The sequence below is a fragment of the Macrotis lagotis genome, chromosome 1, assembly GCF_037893015.1.
Source record: "Macrotis lagotis isolate mMagLag1 chromosome 1, bilby.v1.9.chrom.fasta, whole genome shotgun sequence".
Lineage (NCBI taxonomy): Eukaryota > Metazoa > Chordata > Mammalia > Peramelemorphia > Peramelidae > Macrotis > Macrotis lagotis.
This window is the reverse complement of record NC_133658.1, coordinates 895655647-895680584: the sequence shown is the minus strand read 5'-3', so window position 1 is coordinate 895680584 and position 24938 is coordinate 895655647. Positions and strand designations below refer to the sequence as shown.

At 43.7% G+C, this 24938-nt stretch overlaps 1 protein-coding gene across 2 annotated transcripts in view; it reads right to left on the bottom strand.

Annotated features, from left to right (window-relative positions):
- PANK4 (pantothenate kinase 4 (inactive)) overlaps positions 1–24364 on the bottom strand; it is a 49634-nt gene extending 25270 nt beyond the window's left edge. The window contains exons 1-9 of one of the 2 annotated variants that reach the window (XM_074218684.1): positions 24218–24364; positions 15049–15131; positions 13750–13964; positions 11953–12136; positions 10832–10924; positions 10269–10422; positions 9353–9534; positions 8363–8444; positions 6864–6964 (exon numbers count right to left, since the gene is read on the bottom strand). In XM_074218684.1, coding sequence (XP_074074785.1) covers positions 6864–6964; positions 8363–8444; positions 9353–9534; positions 10269–10422; positions 10832–10924; positions 11953–12136; positions 13750–13964; positions 15049–15131; positions 24218–24341 — 1218 coding nt within the window. In that variant the 5' untranslated portion in view covers positions 24342–24364. The remainder of the gene's footprint in view (positions 1–6863; positions 6965–8362; positions 8445–9352; positions 9535–10268; positions 10423–10831; positions 10925–11952; positions 12137–13749; positions 13965–15048; positions 15132–24217) is intronic. The other variant, XM_074218686.1, reaches the window with a different exon arrangement.
- Positions 24365–24938: the final 574 nt, after the last annotated feature.

Here is a 24938-nt window from a genome sequence, read left to right as displayed (position 1 = left end):
TCAAAATGGAGAGGATGATTTGGACATAAAGAGTAATACCAGGGTGGCTAGGTGGTGTAGTGGATAAAGCACCGGCCTTGGAGTCAGGAATACCTGGGTTCAAATCCGGTCTCAGACACTTAATAATCACCTAGCTGTGTTGTCTTGGGCAAGCCACTTAACCCCATTTGCCTTGCAAAAACCTTTAAAAAAAAAAAAGGAGTAATATCATACGTCAATTAGGAGAGTAAGGAATACTTTATTTATCCGATCTGTGGAGAGAGAAGAATTTATAACAAACGAGAGATAGAGAACATTACATAAAACAAAATGGATAACTGATTTCAGTAAATTAAAAAGTTAATTAAAATTGAAAAGTATGCACAAACAAAACTAGTGCAATGAAGATTAGAAGGAAAGCAGAAAGCTAGAAAACAATTTTTACAACATGTTTCTGAGAAAGACCTCAGCTGTTAAGTATATAGAGAACTGAGTCAAATTTATAAAAATACAAGTCATTCTAGAATTAATAAACAATCAAAATATATGAATAGGCAGTTTTCAGATGAAGAAATTAAAGCTCTCTATAGTCATAAAAAAATACTCTAAATCACTATTGATTAGAGAAATGCAAATTAAAACAACTCTGAACCACCATCTTACACCTATCAAATTGACTAACAAGACAGAAAAGAAAAATGATAAATGTTGGAGGGGACATGGGAAAAATGGAACACTAATGCACTATTGGTGGAGTTGAGAATTGTTCCAACCTTTCTGGAGAGCAATTTGGAACAGGCCCAAATGACAATAAAATTGTGCATACCCTTTGATCCAGCAACACCACTACTAGATCAGTATCCCAAAGAGATCAGAAAAAAAGAAAGGATCCATATGAGCAAAAATATTTTTACGAGTTTAATTAGAAATTGGGGAGATGTCCATAAACTGAGGAATAGCTGAACAAGTTATGGTATATGAATAAAATGGAATACTACTGTGCTATAAGAAATGATGAGCAGGCACATTTCAGAAAAACCTGGAAACAGTTACAAGACCTGATGCTGAATGAAGTGAGTAGAACCAAGAAAACACTGAATACATTAACAGCAACACTATATGATGATCAACTGTGATAGACTTATCTCTAATCAGCAGTACATTCAAGACAATAGATTTGTGATGGAAAATATCATCCACAGCCAAAGAAAGAACTAGGGAGTTTGAATGCTGAACAAAGTATACTATTTTAAAATTTGGTCTTTTCCCCTCTTTTATTGACTTTTTCCCCCCCCTTTAGTTTCAATTATTCTTTTACAATTGGCTAAAATGTAAATAGGCTGCTAGGTTTCGCAGAGAATAGAGCACTGGTCTTAGAGTCAGGAAGACAGGAGTTCGAATCCAAGCCTCAGACAACAAACACTGACTAGCTGTGTAACCTTGGACAAATCACTTAGCCCTGGGTGCCTAACATCCAGGGCCATCTCCAGTTGTCCTGATTCAGATCAGGCCACTGGACCCAGATGGCTCTGGAGGAGAAAGTGAGATTGGTGACTTAGCACAGCCTCTCTCACTCCAATCTAATTCATGTGTTTGTCATGGCATCACCTCCCTGATGTCATGGTTCTCTTCAAGAATGAAGGACAAACATCAATATGGAAACATGTTTAACATGACAGTACATGTATAACCTATCAGATTATTTGCTGTCTTGGGGAGTGAGAGAGAAAAAGAAAAATCTGGAACTCAAAATCTTACAAAAATGAATGCTGAAAACTATCTTTATGTTTAACTGGAAAAAATACAAAAGAAAAGCAGAAAAATATGTTGGGGGGTGGGGTGGAGGTGGTTGGAGGACACCAGATGGCACCTGACTTGGAAACATCTTGTTCTATGGAGTTGAAACCAATCAGGGCTGCAGATGCAAAATGAAGTGACCTAGGAGTAAGATAATGCTCTACTCTTCAGCCCTCCAAATAGAAGGGAAAGGAGAATGAAGGTGGTGGAGTCAAACAGGGCTCTGCAGAGTTGCTGCAAAGTGATGAGTTTAGAATTGATTAGAGAATGAGAAAATCAATGAACTAAATATGCAACTAAAAAATTAGAGAAAGAACAAATTAAAAACCCCCAATTAAATACCAAATTAGAAATTCTAAAAATTAAAGGAGCAATTAATAAAATCAAAAAAACTATTGAATTAATAAATAAAACCAAGAGTTGGTTTTATGAAAAAACCAATGAAATTGATAAACCTCTGGTCAATTTGATTAAAAAAAAACCAAATTCCTAGTATCATAAATGAAAAAAAGGTGAACTTACCACTAACGAGAAGGAAATTAAAGTAATAATTCAGAATTATTTTGCCCAACTCTATGCCAACAAATTTGGCAATCTAAGTGAAATGAATATTTACAAAAATATAAGTTGTCCAGGTTAAATGAAGAGGAGATTAAATATGTAAATAACCCTATCTCAGAAAAAGAAATTCAACAAGCCATTATTGAACTCCCTAAGAAAAAATCTCCAGGGCCTGATGGATTCACAAGTGAATTCTATCAAACATTTAAGGAACAATTGGTTCCAATTCTATATAAATTCTCTGGAAAAATAGGGAAAGACAGAATTCTGCCTAACTCTTTCTATGACACCAACATGGTGCTGATACCTAAACCAGGAAGAGTTAAAACAGAGAAAGAAAATTATAGACCTAGCTCCCTGATGAATATAGATGCAAAAATCTTAAATAAAATCTTAGCAAAACGATTATAACAAGTTATCACTAGGATAATACATTATGATCAAATGGGATTTATCCCAGGAATGCAGGGTTAGTTCAATGTTAGGAAAACTGTTTTATAGTTATATCAATAACAAATCTATCAGAAATTATATGATTATATCAATAGATGCTGAAAAAGTCTTTGACAAAATACAGCACCCATTCCTATTAAAAACACTACAGAGCATAGGAATAAATGGATTGTTTCTTAGAATAAAAAGCAGTTATCTATCTGAAATCATCAACAAGCATTATATGCAATGGGGATAGGCTAGAGGCATTCCCAATAAGATCAGGGGGTGAAACAAGGGTGCCCACTATCACCATTACTATTCAATATCATATTAGAAATGTTAGCTTCAGCAATTAGAGAAGAAAAAGAAATTGGGGGTGGCTAGGTAGAGCAGTGGATAAAGCACCGGCACTGGAGTCAGGAGTACCTGGGTTCAAATCCAGTCTCAAACACTTAATAATTACCTAACTGTGTGGCCTTGGGCAAGCCACTTAACCCCATTTGCCTTACAAAAACCTAAAAAAAAAAAAAAGAAAAAGAAAAAGAAATTGAAGGAATTAGAATTGGGAAGGAAGAGATAAAACTCTCACTCTTTGCAGATGACATGATGGTATACCTAGAGAATCCCAAAAAATCATCTAAAAAACTGTTGGAAACAATTAGCAACTTTAGCAAAGTCGCAGGATATAAAATAAAACCCTCAGAAATCCTCAACTTTTCTATATATGACACAGCAGGAAGAGCTAGAAAGAGAAATCCCATTCAAAGTAACAGCAGATATTATAAAATACCTGGGAGTTTACCTGCCAAGACAGACTCAGAAACTTTTTGAAAACAATTACAAAATATGTCTCACAGAAATAAAATCAGATTTAAATAGCTGGGCAAACATCAACTGCTCATGGATAGGTTGAGCTAATATAATAAAAATGACAATTCTACCAAAACTAAACTACCTGTTCAATGCCCTGCCAATCAAAATTCCAAAAAATTACTTTAATGAGTTAGAAAAAGTTGTAAGTAAATTCATATGGAGAAATAAAAAGTCAAGAATTTCCAAGGATTCAATGAAAAGAGTGTAAAAGAAAGTAACTTAGCCTTACCAGATCTAAAATTATATTATAAAGCATCAGTCATCAAAACTGTCTGGTATTGGCTAAGAAATAGAGTGGTGGACCAGACTAGATGCAATAGCAGGAAATGATTATAGTAATCTGTTGTTTGATAAAGCCAAAGAGTCCAACTATTGGGATAAAAACACTCTTTGATAAAAACTGCTGGGAAAATTTGAAGTTACTATGGAAGAAACTTAGATTAGACCAACACCTCACACTCTATACCAAGATAAGATCCGAATGGATATAGGATTTAGACATAAAAAACTTTAGACATAAAAAACCTTATTATAAGCAAACTAGAAGATCAAGGAGTAATTTCCCTGTCAGATCTTTGGAAAGGAAGCAGTTTATGACCAAGGAAGAGATGGAGAACATCACTAAAACAAATTAGATGATTTTGATTATATTAAATTAAAAAGCTTTTGCACAGACAAAACCATTGTAACCAAGATCAAAAGAAATGTAGTAAACTGGGAAACAATCTTTACAACTAGTATTTCTGACAAAGGACTCATTTCTAAAATATACAGAGAACTGAGTCAAATTTTCAAAAAACAAAAAGCCATTCCCCAATTGACAAATGGTCAAAGGATATGCAAAGGCAATTTACAGATGAGGATATCAAAGCAATCCATAGTCATATGAAAAATTGCTCTAAATTACTGCTTATTAGAGAAATGCAAATTAAAGCATCTCTGAAGTACCACCTTACACCTCTCAAACTAGCCAATATGACCAAAAAGGACAATAATCAATGTTGGAAGGAATGTAGGGAAATCTGGGACACTATTGTTGGTAGACCTGGAAACTCATCCAACCTTTCTGGAGAGCAATTTGGAATTATGACCAAAAGACAACAAAAATGTACATGCCCTTTGATCCAGCAATACCACTACTAGGTCTATACTCTGAAGAGGTGATGAAAAAGGGCAAAAACATTACTTGTACAAAACTATTCACAGCAGCCCTGTTTGTGGTGGCAAAGGATTGGAAATCAAGTAAATGTCCATCAATTGGGGAATGGCTTAACCAACTATGATATATGTATGTCATGGAACACTATTGTTCTATTAGAAACCAGAAGGGGTGGGAATTCAGGGAAGCCTGGAAGGATTTGCATGAACTGATGCTGAGCAAGATGAGCAGAACCAGAAAAAAATTGTACAACCTAATAGCAACATGGTTGATGATCAACCTTGATGGACTTGATCATTCCATCAGTACAGCAATCAGGGACAGCTTTGGGCTAACTGCAATGGAGACTACCATCTGTATCCAGAGAAAGAATTGTGGAGTTTGTTGAGTTTATCAACAACTATTACCTTCAATTTAGAAAAAAAAAATTATCTTTTTATGTAATTTTGTTATCTCTTATACTTTATTCCTTAAGGATATGATTTCTCTCTCATCACATTCAATTTGGATCAATGTATACCATGCAAACAATGTATAGACTGGCAAATTGCCTTCTGTGGGGGGTGGAGGGAGGGAAGCAAAATTAAGGGACAAATTGTAAAACTCAAAATAAATAAAATCTTTGGAGAATTGATAAGCTTAGGGAAGGGCATCTTGTTTGGTAGAGTTGAAATCAAGCATGCAGTAGAGAATACATCTTTACAGTTTATAAATATTTTCCTATTTACATGTTGTACTCCAAGGTCAAATGTAAGTGACTTGAGGGCAGGGATATTTTTTGTTCTGTCTATGAATCTAATGCATGTCATATAGAAGGTGCCTAATAAAAGCTATTGGATTGGGAGGGGGGGAATCCAATAATATTGTAAAGATAAACAACTTTGAAACATTCTGTAACTGGGATCAACACAACAACCCAAACACAATTACAAAGGACTCATGATGAAACTGACTATCGATCTCCAGTTGTAAAACGAATGGAAATCAGAGCCCAAATTGAGGCTTTCTCTCATTTTTTTAGATATGGTTATTGCAGAAATGTTTTGCATGACTATACATGTCTATAATGGTTTTCTGACCTTCTCAATAAATGGGGAAAAAAAGAAAACTGCAAACTGAAAAGAAAATTAATTTCAAAAATAATTTTGAAATAAATGTAGATGGCCAGGCTGATGTTTCCTCCATATCATATAAAGAAAAATCAATTGACAGAAGGTTTTATTAAACCTGAGAACCCAGGACCTCTCCTGAGAGCACAGCTGCAGGTAGAGAAATGTTCAAAGCATTATGCATAAGGGTGTGCTATCAGGGAAGATGTAATGACAGATCAGCATGTGGCTAATGGCACAGGGGGAAATGGTAAAGGTCCTCCAAGGGAGAGTTGGTCTAGGAACTCCTGCCAGAGCTGCCCTTGGTGCCCATTCCAAATATATCCTTATCATCTTCCTCATCTCAGTATGGCATTTAACCTACAGACGATGCAAATACTGTGATCCAAAATAGGAGTGGGCAATAGTTCTTCTGCGATGGTTTATTTACCCCAAGGTGACTGTCTTAAATCTAGACCCTCTAATGAGTACAGACCATGCACCCTCAATCCCACCCCATGGCAAAGGATGACGGGTACCTAACTTATCTCAATGTAAATTTGACCCATGCCAAGGGCTGTCATGCTACAGTTAACCTTTGAGACAAATGAGGGAAAGATGAGACAAATAGGGAAGATGAGATCATTTCAAAATATGTACTACACTCCACATCCAAATCAGGGATCCACCCCAGTAAAAGCCTGAAGAGAGAAGGAGCACTCAATTCCAAAAATCCTATGCTGGCTCAATATTAATATCAAGAGAACACATGGCCAGGATCATGAATTTAGAGGCCATTGACCTCTTTCCCCCCATTTTACTGATGAGGAACTGAAGCCCAGAGAGAAACAGTAACTTGATGATGGTCACTCAGCTGGTGAGCAACAGGCTGGAAGCCGGCATTACCACCTTGCAGCCCCAATAGGTTCACTGCCATTGCCTCCCACTAGGGCATCCCCCAAGGGACTCACAGTGCCACTCCGAGCTCTCTGCATGGGGTACAGTTCCGGCGATGTGCTCATCAGACCAGAACTTCCAGCATAATTCTCTCCCCAACTGTACTGGTTAGGATCTAGGAGAACAACAAAAGAAGTGAAAGTCCTCAAATACAAGTGTTTCTAGACACAGGACGAGCAGAAAGACTGATCCTCAAGTTTCTGAAACTCTGATTCTTTAAAGTATCTGAAAACACCTAAGAAGCAAATTCTGTTTGCTAAGAAAAGTTATTGTTCAGTCTTTTATTCAGTTGTGAATGACTCTCCATGACCTCATTTGGGGTTTTCTTGGCAGATATCCTGTGGTGGTTTGCCAATGCCATTTCCTCCTCTAGCTTATTTTACAGATGAGGAAACCGAGGCAAACAGGGTGAAATGACTTGCACAGGGTCACCCAGCTACTAAGTGTCGGAGTCAGATTTGAACTCTGGAAGATGAGTCTTCCTGACTCTAGGCTCAGCAGTCTATGTTTACTTTACCACATAGTTGCCCCCTGTACCCTGTTTAGGCTATGTCAAATTAGCCAGCTTTCTTTAGGGTTAGGCTAAATATTAAAAAAAAAAAAAAGTATTCTTCATATTAGAAGAAATTAAAAAGCTCAGAGAAAACTTTCTGTTGTATTTAAATCAGGAAACTTTCAAGGAAGCCATTATAGAGGTTGGCTGCCAGGCTTATCTTTAAGCTCTGAAAATAATGACTCTGAATTTCTGGAAAAATAGATACCCAATAGTAGAACTAAATTCTCTTGGGATTTTGCAAGGCAAATCACATTGCTAGGATCATTTAAAATATTTCTCGTTTTAAGAAGCTGTTTACAATTTGAGGGGAAAAAATCAGTCATTAGACACAGAGAATCAGGATGAAAGGTAATTGAGGGCCCAAGACTGGTGATAGGAAAAAGGAAAAGAGCAATTAGCAGGACAGATGTCTATCAATCTTTTTTTTTCCCCTTGGCTTGCATGACCATATATGTCTTTAATGAATGGGGAAGAAGGTATCTTTTACCAAAGAAGGAGAGGATGACAGACCGGGGTGGGGTGGGGGTGGGGGGGACAGAGAGAGAGAGAAACAATTATATGCAGACCTCAGCAATACCAAATACAGGAATGTGCTACCCCAAATCTTATCCAGATCCCCCTGGAATGATGACAATGAAAGTTTTTATTTTTCTCCTTCTTTAGAGAAAAAGATCATTGGCAAAGTCAAGAAACAATTTGGGCAATTTCTATTGCTTGCACTTAACTTAAAGAGTGGAAATGACAAAGGATGAGGGTTTAGTTGGTTTTTTTTTTAACCCAACAAAACCACAACTATGGTTAACAGCCTGGCCATTCTTCCTTGCTGGTGGCATCTCCTGCCCTAGCCCACACCATCCCTATTTTGATCCCTAGGGCTTCATCAGCACATGCCATCCCACCATATCCACCAACATTTCCAAACATTGTATGGGGGGCGGGGGAGAACCCTCTACTCACTGTCTTGTTCTGCTCCTTTTAGGAAAGCCCCGATGGCGCCCAGGTAGCCTTCATGCCTCAGGAACAATGCCTGAACCTCTCCCTGCCACAAGATGAAATATTGCATTGGGATGGTCCCTGATGGCCAGCCAGCATGGGCACTTTGTGCTCACTAGTTGATTTAAGGCAATTACAATACACGTGGGTACCTCGCCTCACACAGTCAATGCATTCCTGAAAAGTTGTGTATAACAGACTTTTGTCAGCTGAAGAGCATTTGAACTGCAATAGGGCAGTTTACTAGCTATAGAAATGCCAAAGTCTATCTTTCTGCCAGGCAAAGGATCCATTTGTAAAACGAAGTCATCAAATCATCCTATTTTTCTAAGTGGGCAGCTCTGGATACACATGACTAGACTTAGTCTATAGGGAGATTCATCTGTCCAGGCCAACCAACCAAGGCATGGGGCATCAGAAGACATTGTCATGATCTCACAGAAGGACTGCAACAGAAGGAAATGAATGCTCATACCACTTCCCAGAAAGGGCACACCAACATCTGAAGCTGTCACCCACAGGGACCAAAGCATCAGTGCCCAAATCCCCTGGTCTACTATACTGGTATGGGTTATGGATACATGAGGAAGTAGCCTCACTATCCTTCTCTTGGAAGTCTCTTGAGAGGAGTGGCAAACTGGAAAGAAGACAACTACTCCCTCAGTTACAGGGAAGGGGGGAGCTCCTCAGTTTCAGGGGCTCCTTGAAATTCTCCAAACCAACTCTACTCAATCGTCATCAGGTGAAGAATCTGATGACTCCAATTTGTATCTGATACAAAGAGGCACCCTCCAGACACCCTTACAGTATTACTCTACTGCCTCCACATATTCAGAAATATTCAACTCCCTGAGAAGTGATTCCGGGTTAAGGGAAGGGGACAGGATTGGGGTAAAGAATGAATCTCTAAATCAAAAATGGTACTAGATTACAAAGGGGTTTAGACTTCTTTACCTTGGAGAAGAAGTTAATACTATAAGTGATTGTACGCATGGTGACCGGATGGCCCCGAATGAAGAATCCCCCAAAATAAACTCTATCCAGATTATGGAGTTTGGCATAGAGACAAGCCAGCTGCCCAATGTCGTTGCTAATCATGTGCAGTAAACTCTTGGACATATCTTCTTTGGAGAACTCTAAAAGAGAGGAAAAACATCTTGGTCTAAGACAACAAAAATGATATGTGAGGGTTGTTCTCTATTGTTTGGGGGGGGGGGTGAAGTACTCTGTCTTCAGCTGAAGGTCTAAGAGAAGAGGTAACAGTAGTGGTCATCACTAACCTTAAAAAGATTTGCAAAGCATTTTCCGTACATCCTATCCTTCCACCAACCCTGGGATGTAGGTGGTACTGGAATCTCCATTTTACAAATAAGGAAACTGAGGCTCAGAGAGGTTCAAAGACTTGCCCAGGGTCACCTTGCTAGTACCTGTCAAAAGGTGGGATTCAAACCCAGCTTTCTCGGCCTCCCAGTCCAACCCTCCTGCTTCCCCACATACTTCTGACTGTGTCAACTTTCCCCTCCACCCCCCAAATAAAGCACACAGGGGAACTAAAATTCAGACCACAAATGTCTCAGACCCAAAGCAGGGGTTAAACCCTCACAATGAAAATGGTCATCAATTTAAGTAAGGAAAAGGTAATGTGAGTTCATTCTAACAGGTTTCCATTTCCGCCTAATAACTAAAACAAGCAAAAGAATTTTTCTTTTTATAAACCAGAGCATTCTGTAAGCAGCAGATGGGAAGGAAATTGCCCCAGACATCTGTACATAATTCCCTCTACAATCTCATGAGTCATCACTCAGTTCAGTTCTCTCTAATCAAACTCTGCCTCTGGATTTCTGGGCAAGAAGAGCATCCAGTGGGGTACCTTTATCTGTGGTGGCAGATTTTCCAAAACTGCTAGCTATGAGATTGCCACTGAGTCCCAGGGTCTGGTAGGCCCCACCATAAATATCTCGCACCAACATATCCACATTCGTGTGCTGGCCCTTTGAGGCAAGATGCAGCAGCTCATCAAATTTCTGGAGGGGAAAAACAAAGGAAATCAAGAGATTACCTAGATATAGCATGATGAAAGAAGTCAAGAAAGGAACTGCAAGTCCCACAGTGGGATGGCCAAGGACAGTAAAGATCTCACCTCCACCAAGGGTGGTCCAGTTCTGGTTAAAATTAACATCAATTAACCTGTTGTTTAAATCAATCACCTTTAACATCATCCTCAAGAGATCATTCCATATTACCCTCCCCAGAAAAGAACTTAGAGCTTATAGGAACCGATAAATAATGAGGACCATAACCACAGACTACTGAGAAGGGTGTTTAGGTTTGGAAAAAAACATCAAACCACAAGCTGCAGAGATCTTCCTTGTGTCTCTTTCCTTCAAAGAACCAGAAAGGAAAGACCGTAGCTCCACAAAGGGCTTCTGATACCTTTGTCTTGGTAAGCAGGGCTCCAAGCCCCCAGAAAGTGCCTCCTCCAATCGAGCTCCCACCGATCCACTCAAATTTGTCCTCTGTCTCCACCTAACAGTCAAAATTAAGGCAATCTGGTTAGCAATATTGTTTAACATATGACCCAGACCAAACAACTGACATGTTAACAAAAATGGAATGTGAGCATGGGGCCTGGGGCTGGAAGGATTGCTTCTCTAGTAACTGCTAAAAGGTGGTGATGATGTTTGTCTTTCATTCCTGAAGAAGCCCATGACCTCAGGGAGGGGATGCCATGACAAGCACACAAATTGGATCTGAGTGAGGGGGTCCCCAACCTCAGTTTCTCCTCTAGAAGCATCTGGGTCCAGTGACCAGATATGAATCAAGACAACTGGAGATGGCCCTGGATGCCAGGCAATTAGAGTTAAGTGACTTTTCCTTTTTTTTTTTTTTTTAAGGTTTTTGCAAGGCAAGGTGTTAAGTGGCTTGCCCAAGGCCACACAGCTAGGTAATTATGAAGTGTCTGGGGCGGATTTGAACTCAGGTCCTCCTGACTCCAAGGCTCCATCCACTGTGCCACCTAGCTGCCCCTTATAAGTGACTTTTCCAAGGTCACACAGCCAGTAAGTAGCAAATATCTAAGGATTCAAACTCCCATCCTCCTGACTCCAAGGTCAGTGCTCTACCCACTGCACCAACTGCTAAAAAGTAGACAGCTAAGGAAATTATCAAGAGTCTTTCCTATAACCTATTGGGTGCCCTTCCATCCCCACTCTGGTCCCTGCTCATCAGTGACAATGAATCTGCGTCTCAGAGTTGATCAGGGCCTATGTCTGGGCAAGACATCAGCACAGAAAAGGTAATGGTATCATGGATAAATGATGGCACAAAGGTGAAACAGCCCATACAGCAGCTCATGTGAGGGGCTGGGGGGTGCAAAGGTTGTTCTTCCTACTTTGTACAGATGAGGCCCAAGGGCAGTTCTGCTTTTGGTCAGGTGACTGCTGTAGTAGTACCTTCAAAGGAAGACCCTCCAGAGCATCAATGTCAGGATCCCAAATCGAGCAGGAATTAGGCCTCACCTTCTGAATCTGTGCTCTCCTGCACCCTCCACTCACCTTTACTATGGAAACTCCAGAGCCAATGTTGACAAGGAGGTAGGGGAAGATGTTAGGGTGGTTGGTCTGAAATCGGAACTCAGGATCAGCATCCTTCTGGTACATGAAGGCCTCATGGGGGATATTCTTTAGCACAAAATTACACCCTTTTATCAGACAAGTCATCACATCCTCCTTATCAACCCTGAAAAGAAAGTCAAGCACTGTTTCAAGAAGTTCGTCCTTAACCTGTCTCTGTGTGTGTGTGTGTGTGACAGAAATGGAAAGATCACAGGTGGATGGAGGGGTGGATAAACAGATCAAGAGATAATACAAACAGAGAGGGACAGATAATATAGAGATAGATGGAGAGTGGACAGTAAATAAGTCTAAATGATAGAGAAATAGAAATAGATAGCAAATAGATTGACAGACATATAAAGGAGATTCATTCTAATCCTGCCAAAAGCTCACCCAGTAGAGCAAATTTCTTTTGAGGGAACCACTCAAGACAAAGGTTCCTGAGAACATGGTTCTGTGGCTTAAACTTAATGCCTCTGCTTCTCCATGATACAGTATCATCAACAGCAGTGACTTTCCAACACAATAACTGACTCAGGTCCACTTAATATAAATGATCCCAACTGCAGGCTGGGCTGACATTTCCAAGAAAATTTAGGCCCATGTGAAGCAGAATCCATTTCTCACTTTTTCAGTGTTTTGTTTGTAAATACAACTGCTCTTTCAAATCTCCTCCACATTCTTCAGCTCCTGGGGCTGACATTCCCAGATTCCCCACCACTAACCTAGCCATGTTAAAGTGTAAAGGCAAAACACCATAACATGAGTTCAGGAAATACCCCATTGACTATTTCCATATTTCAATGGCTCTGGGAGTTCACTGAAATGGGTATTCCTTCCAATAATGTGGATTGCAGTCCATTCCTGTCCCTTATCCTATCTGATTCTTATCCACAGTCTCTCAAAGATTCATAATACAGAACAACCAAAATACTGGAGAAAGCCTTTCCCTAGGACATTTTTGTATTTAGTGGATATTAATGAAGACCCTACGTTGATTCTGTTGCCCTTCGCTCTGGTCATAGGAAGGAATATGAATACAGTTCCAGCAACCGTCTGTATCTGAGGGTCAGGAACCTATCAAACTACATCTACAGAGGCTCGTCATCACCATGTTAATCACAAGGCGTTGACTTCTTTGGATGTAGTAATTCAGAAAATAAAGGAAAAAGTGGTTCTCTGTTCTTTTAAGTTCACTCCCTCCCTTTCCACATCCAGAAAGATCATGGCCAAGAGGTGGAAAATACTTTAAACACTGCCATTCAAAGATGTCCCATCAGTCCACTACCACAAACTACCAGATGATACTGGGTCTTTCCCCCTTCTCTACAGTTCTACATACAGTGACTCTTAATGCACTCATCCCCCTTTGTTTTCCTGTACCTCCCTCGAAGATCCCCTAGCAGCTCAGCAAATGAAAAGGGGTCTCCAAATTGATACTCAGTTCCATCCTGGGAGTCGAGAGATTTCTGAAGCCAGTTTGCTTCCTATTGAGCCATCAGGGCTCTACAGTTGAGTTTTTGGGGTGCTGAGACATGTGTTCAAGGGATGAGCCAACTGAAGGCATTGGCAGGGAATTGACGACTTGCTCCAAGTTCTCACACTAAGCTGACCATGAGGATTACCAGAATTCTCCTTCTTTTTCAATTTTAAATCAAAACCCTTTGAACCACTTCCCCAATAAGAACAAAATCCTAGAATCAAATGTTTGTCTCACTCCAACTGATGTCCACTTACTTCAGTCGCAGCTTCTGCTCAATGAGGTCTTTGAATTTATATGCACCCCCTCCCGTTGCCTGGATCACTTTTGTTTCTGTGTTGACAAGATGGTCTTTGATGAAGTCCAGACAGGCTTCAATGTATGTGTTCTCAAATTTAATGAAATGCAGTCGAGCAGTGATCTCCTCTTGCACAGAGATTTCATAGGGAGGCTCATGCTCTTGTTCAGCATCCTGAAGAAGACAGGAACAGGATTTTTGTAATAGAAAGGATGCATATGAGGACGTCTGTATACAGCCCTCTAAGCTGTGGGAAGCCACACCCATACATTATCTCCCCTGTAAAATGGGGACAATAACCACAAGTATCTTCCAGGCATGTCGTATGGATCAAATGAGCTAACACATGGGAAATGCTTTATAAATCTTACAGATACATGCTGATGCCAGCTGCCAGTATTACTATGACAATTATCTCACTGGAATCTCTCCACAAGTCTTGGAAATAGGTATTATTATTATTATTACTATCATTCCCATTTGACAGATGAAGAAACTGAAGCACAGATAAGTTAAGTGACTTGATCACAGTAACATAGCTAGTAAGCTTCTGAGGCAGGATTTGAACTCAGGCTTCTACGTCACACAAGGGGATCTTAGGGATTCATTTCTTCCACATGTTCTTTTTCTCTGCTAAGCTGCACCCTGATAAAAAGGCAGGTTCTTTAAACCCACCTGAGGCAGGAAGTAAAGGTAACCAAGTCTGATTCAAAACTAAAATATGGAAAGGAGCACTATATCTAGGCAGAAGGAAAAGAAAAAGAGAGATCCATGTGTAAGCCCACTGACCCATGTGGCCTGAGAGGGAGTTTACCTGGGATATGGGGCAAAGGAAGAAGTGCTTGGGATATGACTCTGGGGGCCCCCAGTATGGACCCCCATCTTCTATCTCCAGACGTTGAAAAAGGTCATGCTCCCTCTAGGAAAGCAGGTCTTTGCCTCTCCTTGAGTGCCCCCCCTGCCCCTCTTCCATCAGGCTTTCCCTAACTCCCCCTATGCACCTTGGGGGCATACCCTGTCATTTTTGCAATCTTTATCCCAGAATCTAGCAGATTGCCTAATGCCTCATGGAATTTACAGAATTTCATAGAATTCTTTGTTTCTACTCCTTCCCTTGGAAACCCAAGACCTATGGCTAGCTGGAATTCTGCATGGGCTATAGGCTGGGTGTGAAAAATGCCCAGCAGCAGCAGACTAGGACTGCTTTCTAAACAGGATCTGGGAATACTGATGGGACAACACAACTCGAAGTCTTTACCTTTCCTGAGTGGTCGAAAGATCTCACTTTGGCTACTTTGTGCTGTACAGTTGAATAATAAGCCAATTTAGTTAATGATCCACCTGTGGATAAAAAGCAAAATCAATTCAGAACCAGGGCAGGAAACAATTAGTCTCTCAGCCATTCTTTATTTGGGTTTTTTTTGGGAAAGGCAATGGGGTTAAATGACTTGCCCAAGGTCACACAGCTAGGTAATTATTTAAGTGTCTAAGGCCAAATCTGAACTCAGGTCCTCCGACTCCAGGGCCAGTGCCGTATCCACTGCACCACCTAGCCACCCTCTCTCAGTCATTCTACGTATTTCTTTACTAACAAACTGTTGCAAATAAAAAATGTGGAGGCTGTAGGATGAGCTCTAGTGAATTTATTTTCCCCGTTTCACTCTTCATGCCTATCTGAAGGATGGCAGCAGGTGCTGAATGAATTCACCAATTACAAGATACTGGCTCTGTCTGTGATGAGAGAGAGAGAGAGAGAGAGAGAGAGAGGTATGAGCTGCCCATTCCCACATATACACTTCAGCTGTGATGCCAAGTACATGTCAGGTCCCCTAGATCCTTGCTAGCACAAGGCCCTTCACTTAGATGGCAGAGGATATCATTCCATTTTAGATAAAGGCTAAATCTGCCTCCAGCTAAGGAAAATTGAATCTCTGCCTCACATCCTATTGATGATTTAGAAAGAAAGAGTTGAAAATTCCAATGTTTTTCGTTGAAAAGCTTTGGGACCAGGGGTGGCTAGGTGGCACAGTGGATAGAGCACCGACCCTGGAGTCAGGAGTACCCAAATTCAAATCCAGCCTCAAATCCACTTAATAATTACCTAGCTGTGTGGCCTTGTGCAAGCCACTTAATACAATTGCCTTGCAAAAACCTTAAAAAAAAAATAAGCCGAAAAGCTTTGGGACCAACAATCTTCCCCAGTGATCTGGCTACCAGTGGAATCAATTTCCCAACATACACAGCTGAAAAAGAGAGACTATTTTTCATGACTCCAAAAGAACCAAATGAAGAGTTTTAATACCACCCTTCAAGGGAAGATTGCAAGTTCCATGACAAGAAGGATTTTTCCATACACTGCCTTATGTCCTCAGGACCTAACAAATTCAAAGTAGGGTCTTCATAAAAGGCTTGGGGATGAGTTAATGCCCCTACCTAGAGAGAAGCAATCAAAAGCAATCAGGTGGTTGGTTTTAAAGCCCCAATTCCCTACCCTGACAAAAATAAGTCAGCTTCTTTTAAAAATCTTTCTGCCTAGCAAATTTTGGCAGTTAATCTTGATGGTCCACAAACAAGGAAGGAAGCTATTCCAGAAATAAACAACAGTGGATATCAAATAAGATTATCTGAAGAGTCCATCATCTCCTTTCAAGGGCAAATAATCAACAGCTACTTTGAGACAAAGTAGGTGAGAGAGGGTGGAAAGGAGGAAGAGGGGAGGAGAGAGAGAAATGAAAGGCAAGTGAGTGAGTGTGTGTAGACTCCAAGCTCCCAGGAATAATGCCAAACAAAAAGAAAGGGATTCATTCCACAATATTCCCAAATGGGGCATTACCATGATCCAGTGGTGGCTGGGAATGAAGGGATATACTAGATGATCTTGAAAGTCCCTCTAAGCTACGATTCTATAAACTAAAACTAAAGCATTTCCAAAGGACTTGCAGTGAAACTGGTTTTTGACCAGGACACTTGGATGGAAAAAATGAAGCAATCCTTTTCCAGAAAGGGTTGGGTCAGCTTGTCCAAGGTCTCCTCCTTTCCCCCCTCTGGGCAACCCATTTTCCTCTGGTTCAGCTGTCTAGTTAGAGACTTAATCTTTTATTCCAGCCCACTGCTCTGAGTTCAGGCCTCTGGGGTCAAGCAGAGACAAGTTAATCCCTCTCTCACAAAAACACTTCACAGGTTTAAAGACAGTGATCATGAAGATAAGATATCAGCAATCATTAGAAATAAATTAAAAACTTTTGGTTTGCAAATGATTAATACTTAAAAAGAAAATGGGTAAGAACACAATAAAATTGAACATCAAATGATCCAGTATATTAGAATATATTCAGAAAGCTTGTGTGCTTAGAATTCACACAGATACAGACACACAGACACAGACATACACCAGAAGGCAAACTAAGGAAAGGGTGTCATTCTCAAGGGACACTAACCCAAACATCTGAAAAACAACTGAATTCAGAATTCAGGGGGTGATGCTCAGACACTAAGACACACACACACACACACACACACACACACATACAACACATCCTCATCTCATCTCAAATATCTTGTAAGACAACAGAGATGGTGATTGTATCTCTCCTCTTCCACATCTCAAATGATGCCAAATCTATGGGTCACTTTTAAGAACTTCTAAGAACTGTTCATTTCATCAGTACTCTTATGCAGTGATGAGAATTAACTGCTCTTTAGAGATGGACCCTTTTCAATGATTTTTCTATGAAAGAGGGGGCAACACCCAATGGTCCCAGAAGTCAAGCTAAGGAAAATGTGTCACTCTCAAGGGACAAGTAACCCAAAATATTGAAAAGTGGCTGAACTACAGGATTTTTCATACAATGAACTCTCTCCTACAATGAACAGCACCAGGCCAAGGAGCATGCTGAAAATCCAAAGGAGGGCAGATCTCTTCTGACTACTTCAGAATCCAGGGGGTGACCCTCAGAGCTGGAAAGGACCTCAGAGGTGGCAGGCAAGAAATTCAACTCACATCTGTACAGGTGTCTCTTTCACAACACTTGTGAGCAACAGAGGGTATCCCCCAGTATGGTGCTTCGATAGAGACCAGCATACTGGTAGACAGTTGTTAAATATGAAGACATTTTTCCTTACATCAAAGCCCTCTGGGTCAGGTATAGAGGGGCCTGGTCACAAAACTTACCCCCGACCCACATGTCCTCTTGAAGGCTAAATAAACTGACTCCTTCAGCCAGCTCTGTCATAGTCTCCAGTCCTCAAACACAACACACTCCATGCCAATATCATTTTGGGAGGGTTTTTCTGAAATTCAGAGCTCCTCCTTTATGATAAAGCTTCAGTGGAGAAGACTGTCTGTTATCCCAGGCACAAGGATGTTGGCAAGGGGACAGGAAGAGGGACAGGGAACGGAACTTTGCTATGTGCTAGGGGCTTTACCAATGCCTTGTTTGATCTCCCTAACAACCCTGGGAGGGTGATGAGCTTCTGATCTCCCTTTGACAGAAAAGGAAACTGAGTCAGATGGAGGTGAAGTGACTTGCCCAGAGTCAATTGGCTATGAAGTGGGTCCCATTTGAAGTCAGGTCTGCCTGACCCCAGCCCAGGGCTCTGCCCACCTCTAAGGGGATAATCTTTTCCCATACAAGATACCTTAGGCCCTCATGGGTCACATGTGATTTGTGTGTGGAAAGGGAGAACATCTAGCCAGATGGGTAAACAGATTTTATACCAAATGTTCTTACTATATCATCTTAGTAAATAAATAATAAAAGTAAAAATCCACATTCCTCCAAATGGAATCTGAGTCAAGATGGGTCCCCAGGAATCTGCTCTGCTGAGGTTCAGGAGTCCTGGGTCCTCCTTAGCATAGTCTCCCTAGTCCCTGTGGATGAAGCTAGAGATAATTCTGGCATTAATATCACAGGTCCGGTTGAGACTTCTATAGCTAGAACCAGGCACCCATGGACCAGCTTTTCAGACTGGGAAGAGAGAAATCTGCTTTGCCTTGGTCTATCTCTTGCACAGTTCTGCCTGAGTATGTGTGCCCACTGTTTACACAGACAGCAGGGAGGGAGAAAGGCTAATCAAACCACCCATACAGCACTGCCTACTTTCTTAGCACACTGAGATGATTCAGAAAAGCCACAGGAGGAAGAGTGCCCTTCACAGAACCTCTGCCTTACTTGGGAGCCAGGTTGGAGCTCTGATAAACAGAATGTCCTGACCTAGCTTTTCTCTCTTTTCAAGGAGGTCAGTCAGTTCAGCTGGCCCCAGTCTGGCCTAGATGTTACAGATGCTAACTGGGATTATCTCAAGTTTTTCTTTTCTGACCCCTTCAAAAAGCCTGGACAGGGAAATGGTGGAAACAGGTTTTATCTAATCAGGGCTTGTGAGCTCGGCAGCTGAGCTGGGTCCCAGAATTCTCCAGTCCTGGCTCTGAGTTCTTAACTCACACTGGGGATCCTTTAAGGATTACCATTAACAAGTTCAAGAACAACACACCTGAGCAGGAGAAAGGTCACTTTTTTCTTAAAAAGAGATGAAATGGGAGGCAGCTAAGTGGTTCAGTGGATAGACTGCCAGCCTTGGAATCAGGAAGACCCGAGTTTGAATCCAGCCCCCAAAACTTAATTCTGACTTAGCTGTGTGACCTTGGGCAAGTCATTTAACCCCCCCCATGCCTTGCAAAAAAACCCAAAAACAATCAAAAAAGAGATGAAATAAAATCCAGAACTAAAAATATACCCTTGAGAGAATCTGTTTTGAAAACCCATACTTCAACTCTGACATTAAGGGAAAGTCCTAATTCCAACTGGTGTCCTAGGTCTCTTCTCAGCTACTCTCTTAATCACTTGAATGTACTGAATTTGAGACCTTTGGCCTCTAAAGGCAGAGATCAGATGATCTGCTTCTTGAAAGGGACAGTCAGTTCACAGGCTTTTATGAAACAGGTAAAAGGTTAACTCCCTGCCTTGAGGAGGGGGTTTCCATTTGTACTTCAGGAGCTGTGACTCCTTGGGGTGGTTGCAGAAAGTGGAAAGGCCTCTGGGCTAGGAGGCAGAAAGCCTGGCAGGTGACTGTGGGCAATCCTTTGGCCCTTGGTGGTTTTTTCCCTGTCTGGAAAGGGGAATAATTAGACTCTGGCTTGGCTCCTATGAAAAAAGTACTTTGTACTCTGCACAGCACTAGAGAGATACAAGCTAGTATTAATTATTAGTATTCCTGACTTGTTCAAAACAAAAAAGCCAAGACTACAAACTGGAAGGGCCCGATCCGGTCACTCAGAACACTAGACCCAGCTGTTCAGCTTGGCACAGCCGGCACAGCATAAACCTAGGCCCCATTCCTTGGTGGTCTGAGGTACTTGCATGTTTTTTGGCTATTAGAATTAGCAGCAAAAATTGCTTTGACCTATTAGGATATCATGGGGCTCTCAGAGAGTGAAGGGTTTTTGAGTATGCCCCCCCCCAAAAAAAAGAGAAAAAGAAAATGAAACTCTTTTCTTTTTTTTTTGGCAGAGGTGGGGCATCAATGTGTGGAGAACACTATATAATACTGTCAGCCACAGATGATGGCCCAGTTTTGCTTTCCCCCCCCCCTTATTTTTACTGGATTGTAATTGTTTTGCTGCAGGAGATAGCTTACTGGGTAGGAAAGAGAGGAAGAGATTCCAAAATGAAAATGATGTAAGAACCCCAAATCTATCAATATCATTTTAAACACTTTACATTCCTCATTTTACAGGTGAGGAAATTAGGGTCCAGAGAGGGGACTGAAGTTGCCCAAGGTAACCTTGCTACTTGGCAGCAGAACTGAGCTGAGTATCCAGGTCTCCTGATTTCCAGTCCAGAGCTGGTTCCAATAAAGAAGGGGAATTCTATTTCTGCAACTTCCACAAGCCTAATTTTAATCCACAAGCTCTCTATGACCTTCCCCTCACCAAAATGCTGCAAATGCCCAAGTGACTAGGAAAAGAAACTCCTTTGAGGGATGAGACCATGTCTCATGAGAACATTTTTTCCTTCTGAGCTTAGTGCACAGTTGCAAATACTCACTTCTGAAATGCTTCTTGGTGAACTGCATTTTCCAATTTGCTCATTGTGCAGAGGCAAGATGGCAACATCTCCTCACTTTCCAAACACTAGGACAAGTCAGACAACACCCCACCACTACTCCAACCATTGCCAAGGCGGAAAACCAAGACTTCTTACGGTATGAAGCGAAGAAGCACCACCAAACTTCTAAGAATACACTTGCTGGCCATCCAAAGGAATGACCTGCCTATGCATACATTTCCCTTAGCTCTTGGAAGTCCAGTTTCAACTTCCCACCATGCTACTGAAATGGGGCCCTCAAAGGTTACCAACCTCCTCGGGCTTGCCAAAATCCAACCATCTTTCCTGAGTACCCTGGTGTGGATCATTTAACATAAGCCCTTCCCTCCCCTGCCATGGGAAAGGTCTCAGCAAGAGTCAAGGTCAGGGGTGAGTGAGGGGCTGCTTGATCACTCCCAGGGATGAGGAGGGAGAGCCCACAGACCTGAACCTCTCTGCTGCCAGTCATGCTACAGACAAACTCTTTTTGGGAAACTGTCTCCCACTTTACCAACAGAGATCTTACACCACTCTGTCCCTTTCTGGACAATTCATCTCTTGTCTCCTCTCATTCTTCCTCATTTTTCTACCCACTAAATAAATGGGCAAGTTGCTCAAAGTTCAATTATACATCCTTTGCTATAAACTTCTCCATCTTCCAGCCTGAACTCTGGCCTCTTTGTGGATGTCACAACACATTCTGGACACTCCCATCTGAATGTCCTGTCCTACCCCCCCCCATCTTCCTTCAGAAAAGGACTCCAAGAGACAGCTATGGGGTGCAGTGCTCTATCTACTGGAGTCAGGAGGGCCTGAGTTCAAATTCAGCCTTAGACACTTGATGCTAGTTCTATAACCTTGGGCAAGTCAATTTAACCCCACTGACTCAATAAAAAACAAAACAAAACAAAGCATGAAGAGGGTTCCATGTGCTAACCCCCCTGGAGAGACTACAGTAGTTAGAGCACAGGACTTGGCAGTCAAGAAAACTGAATTCCTCTCTGGACTCAAACTCTAGTTGTGTGACCGTGGGCAAGTCATTTAACATCCATCTGTCTCAGTTTCCTCATCTATAAAGTGTAGTAACAACCAAGTTTGTTATAAGAATCAAATATGGTAATATTTATAAACAGCTCTGCAAACCTTAAGAACTAGGGAAATTTAAGTTATGATTCTCTGCCTTTTCAACTTTGGCATTTAAGGTGAGACATGTTTAATTAAGAAGGAATCACCTATATAAATACTTAGAACCAGTGAGTCTGAGATAACGTGTCTCAAAGTTTTTAAAAGCCAAAAGCAACCTGTGACCCATTGGGTTTTAACCCATCCCTTCACTTCAGGCTTGCTCTGGAATTAGCATTCTGTCCACAAAATTCCCAACTGTTCCTTGCCACCTTTGTATCCCTGGCCCAGAATTTTATTACACCCCACCCCACCCCACCCCCTTTCCTACTCTGCAAGATATGGAGGCTGGCTGGCCAGGCCATCTAGGGTCTCCTTCAGCTCCCACCCCGTGGTCCTAAATCCTGAGTCGTATGGCAAGGATACTGTGCTCCTGGCGATCAAAACCAGAGAAACTGTGGCAGGACCCAAGGGACCTTGAGAGCTAGGCATGGAGTAAAATCAGCCTCCGTGGGGAGGGAGCTGTGATTGCAATCTCTAGGAACCACGTTCACATGCTAGGCCCCAGAAACATCCATGGTCTGGCTACTCATTTAGATAGGATGTTTCTGGAGGGAGACGCCGGCCTACTTTTAAACCAGCAACATGAGCAAGCTGGTGGGTACTCTGAGTTGTGCTTACCTACTATTCTTCCCGCTCATAAAAATGGAAAACAAAAAGCTCATTCTGCTTCCTAAGTAGACACAAATCCCCTGACACAAATCCCCTCCTCTGACACAGTGGCACTCTGATTGGCTCAAGGCAGGTCCTCCTTTTATGTGGACTTTCTGGAGAAGTCCCCAGAAAGAACTCGGGGCGTCTGTCTGCCCCCCCAAAGAGGCTCCAGGTGAGGAGAGTCGGCTCAGGCCTCCTTCTGCCCGGGCCTCCTCTGCCACTGAGCACGGGCAGGGTTGTTGTTGGTAAAGGAAAATCCGAGATTAGAATCGGTGCCAGTCGGCAGTGAATAACATTCCTGGCTGTTACAAGCATCTGGAAAAGGAAACAACCCCGTTCCGGGGGGGAGAGGCCCGGGGAGGGCTCCCGGGTGCCAGGGAGGGTGGCATCTGGGTCCCGGGGATGCCCGATGGACCGCCTCGGGGCCCTGCTGCCCTTCCCCGGGAGCCCCCGGAGACTGGCAGAGGTGAGGAGCCGGGAGCAGTCACCCCTTCTCTCTGCCCCCTCAAGCCCCCTGAACAGGCCAAGCCCCTCCCGCACTGGTAGCCCCCCAAAACGGCAGCTTTCCTCCGCCCCTTCTTTGAATGAAAAACCGCACAAACGCGAGGCGGCACCGGGCAGGCCCGGCACGAGTGCCCGAGGCTCCGAGGGCAGCCAGGCCCGGGGGGCTGCGGCCTCGGCGGGAAGGGGAGGGTCCCCTCGGGGCATCGGACATCCGAGGAAACTGAGGCCGGGGGCTTGCCCCGGGGGGGGCCGCGGCTGCTCCCGGGTGGTGGCTCTCGGTCCAGACCCTCGGACAGGCGGGGTGCCGGGGCTCCCCCCACCCCAAGGCCTCTCCCTGCCCAGCCCCCTGCCGCCGCTGGGCTCCGGGCCGGGGTGTCCCCCTCGGCCCAACCGCCCCCTCCTCCAGAGGCCCGAGGGGGCCCCCAACAAGTACCTGGTGACCCTGGAGGGTGGGAGGGGGAGAAGCATAAGGCGACGGAGGAAAGAGTGATGGGGCGAGGGGCCGGGGAAGTGGCGGATCGCGCCTGGCCCTGGGCTGGGGGGCTGGGGCTTAGGGATGAGGAAGTGAAGGGACTCGGGGCGCGGGGTCCCCCCATTCCGGCCGACTGTTGTTTACCTCTTCCCTCCCCCCCCACCCGGCCCCGCTCCCCGCGGCAGGCCGGCCCGAGTCCCGCAGCCTCCCGGGGCTTGTAGTCTCCCCGCGGCTCCCCGGCCCCGAGGGCGCGGGAGCCAGGACTCCATTTCCCGCCGTGCCTCGTTCTCCCCGCCGGCAGCGGGGCCTCCTGGGAGCCGTAGTCCCGGAGCGCCCCGCCGCCGGCCCGGGGGCCGCCGGGAGAACTACAAGTCCCGCGAGGCCCCGCGGCGCCCCCCCCCCCCGCCGCCCGGCCCGTCCTCCTCCCCCCGCCCTCCGCCCGCCCCCCCCGCCCCCGAGTTCACCGGTACCGGGAGCGCCAGCCGCGGCCCCGTCCGCTCCGGCCCGCTCCGAGCCCCGGCGCCCCCAGCTACCTATGTCTATGGCGAAGCGCTTGGCGTTCTCCAGGTTACGGAAGATCTCGTCGGGCGGGAGCGTGATGCTCTTGTCCAGGCTGTCCCCGCTGCTGCCGCTGCCGCTCGCTCCACGCTCCGCCATTTTGAATCTGCCTGGCCAGCCTCATCAGCTATGCAGATGCATGCGCATGGATCTGCATGTGAAGAGGCCCCGCCCCGCGCGAAGGCCTTATGCTAATGAGCCGGGCCCCGCGCCTCCGCCCCCTCGCCCTGGACCGAGCTGCGCAAGCTTTCCAGTGAAAACCCCTAAACTTTACAAAGGGGAAACTGAGGCACGGCCCGGGGGACCCCAAATCCTACACTGATAGCTGTGGAAGCTTTCCAGTGAAAACCCCTAAACTTTACAAAGGGGAAACTGAGGCACGGCCCGGGGGACCCCGAAATCCTACACTGAGAGTTGTGGAAGGACCCTCTCAGAGGGACTCCCCGGGAAAGCCCTGAACTACAAAGGGGAAACTGAGGCACGGCCCGGGGGACCCCGAAAACCTGGACTGACGTGTGGAAAGACTTTCCAGTGAAAACCCCTAAACTTTACAAAGGGGAAACTGAGACACGGTCTGGGGACCCCAAAATCCTAGACTGACTTGTGAAAGGACTTTCCAGTGAAAACCCCTAAACTTTACAAAGGGGAAACTGAGGCACGGTCTGGGGGACCCCAAAATCCTACACTGAGAGCTGT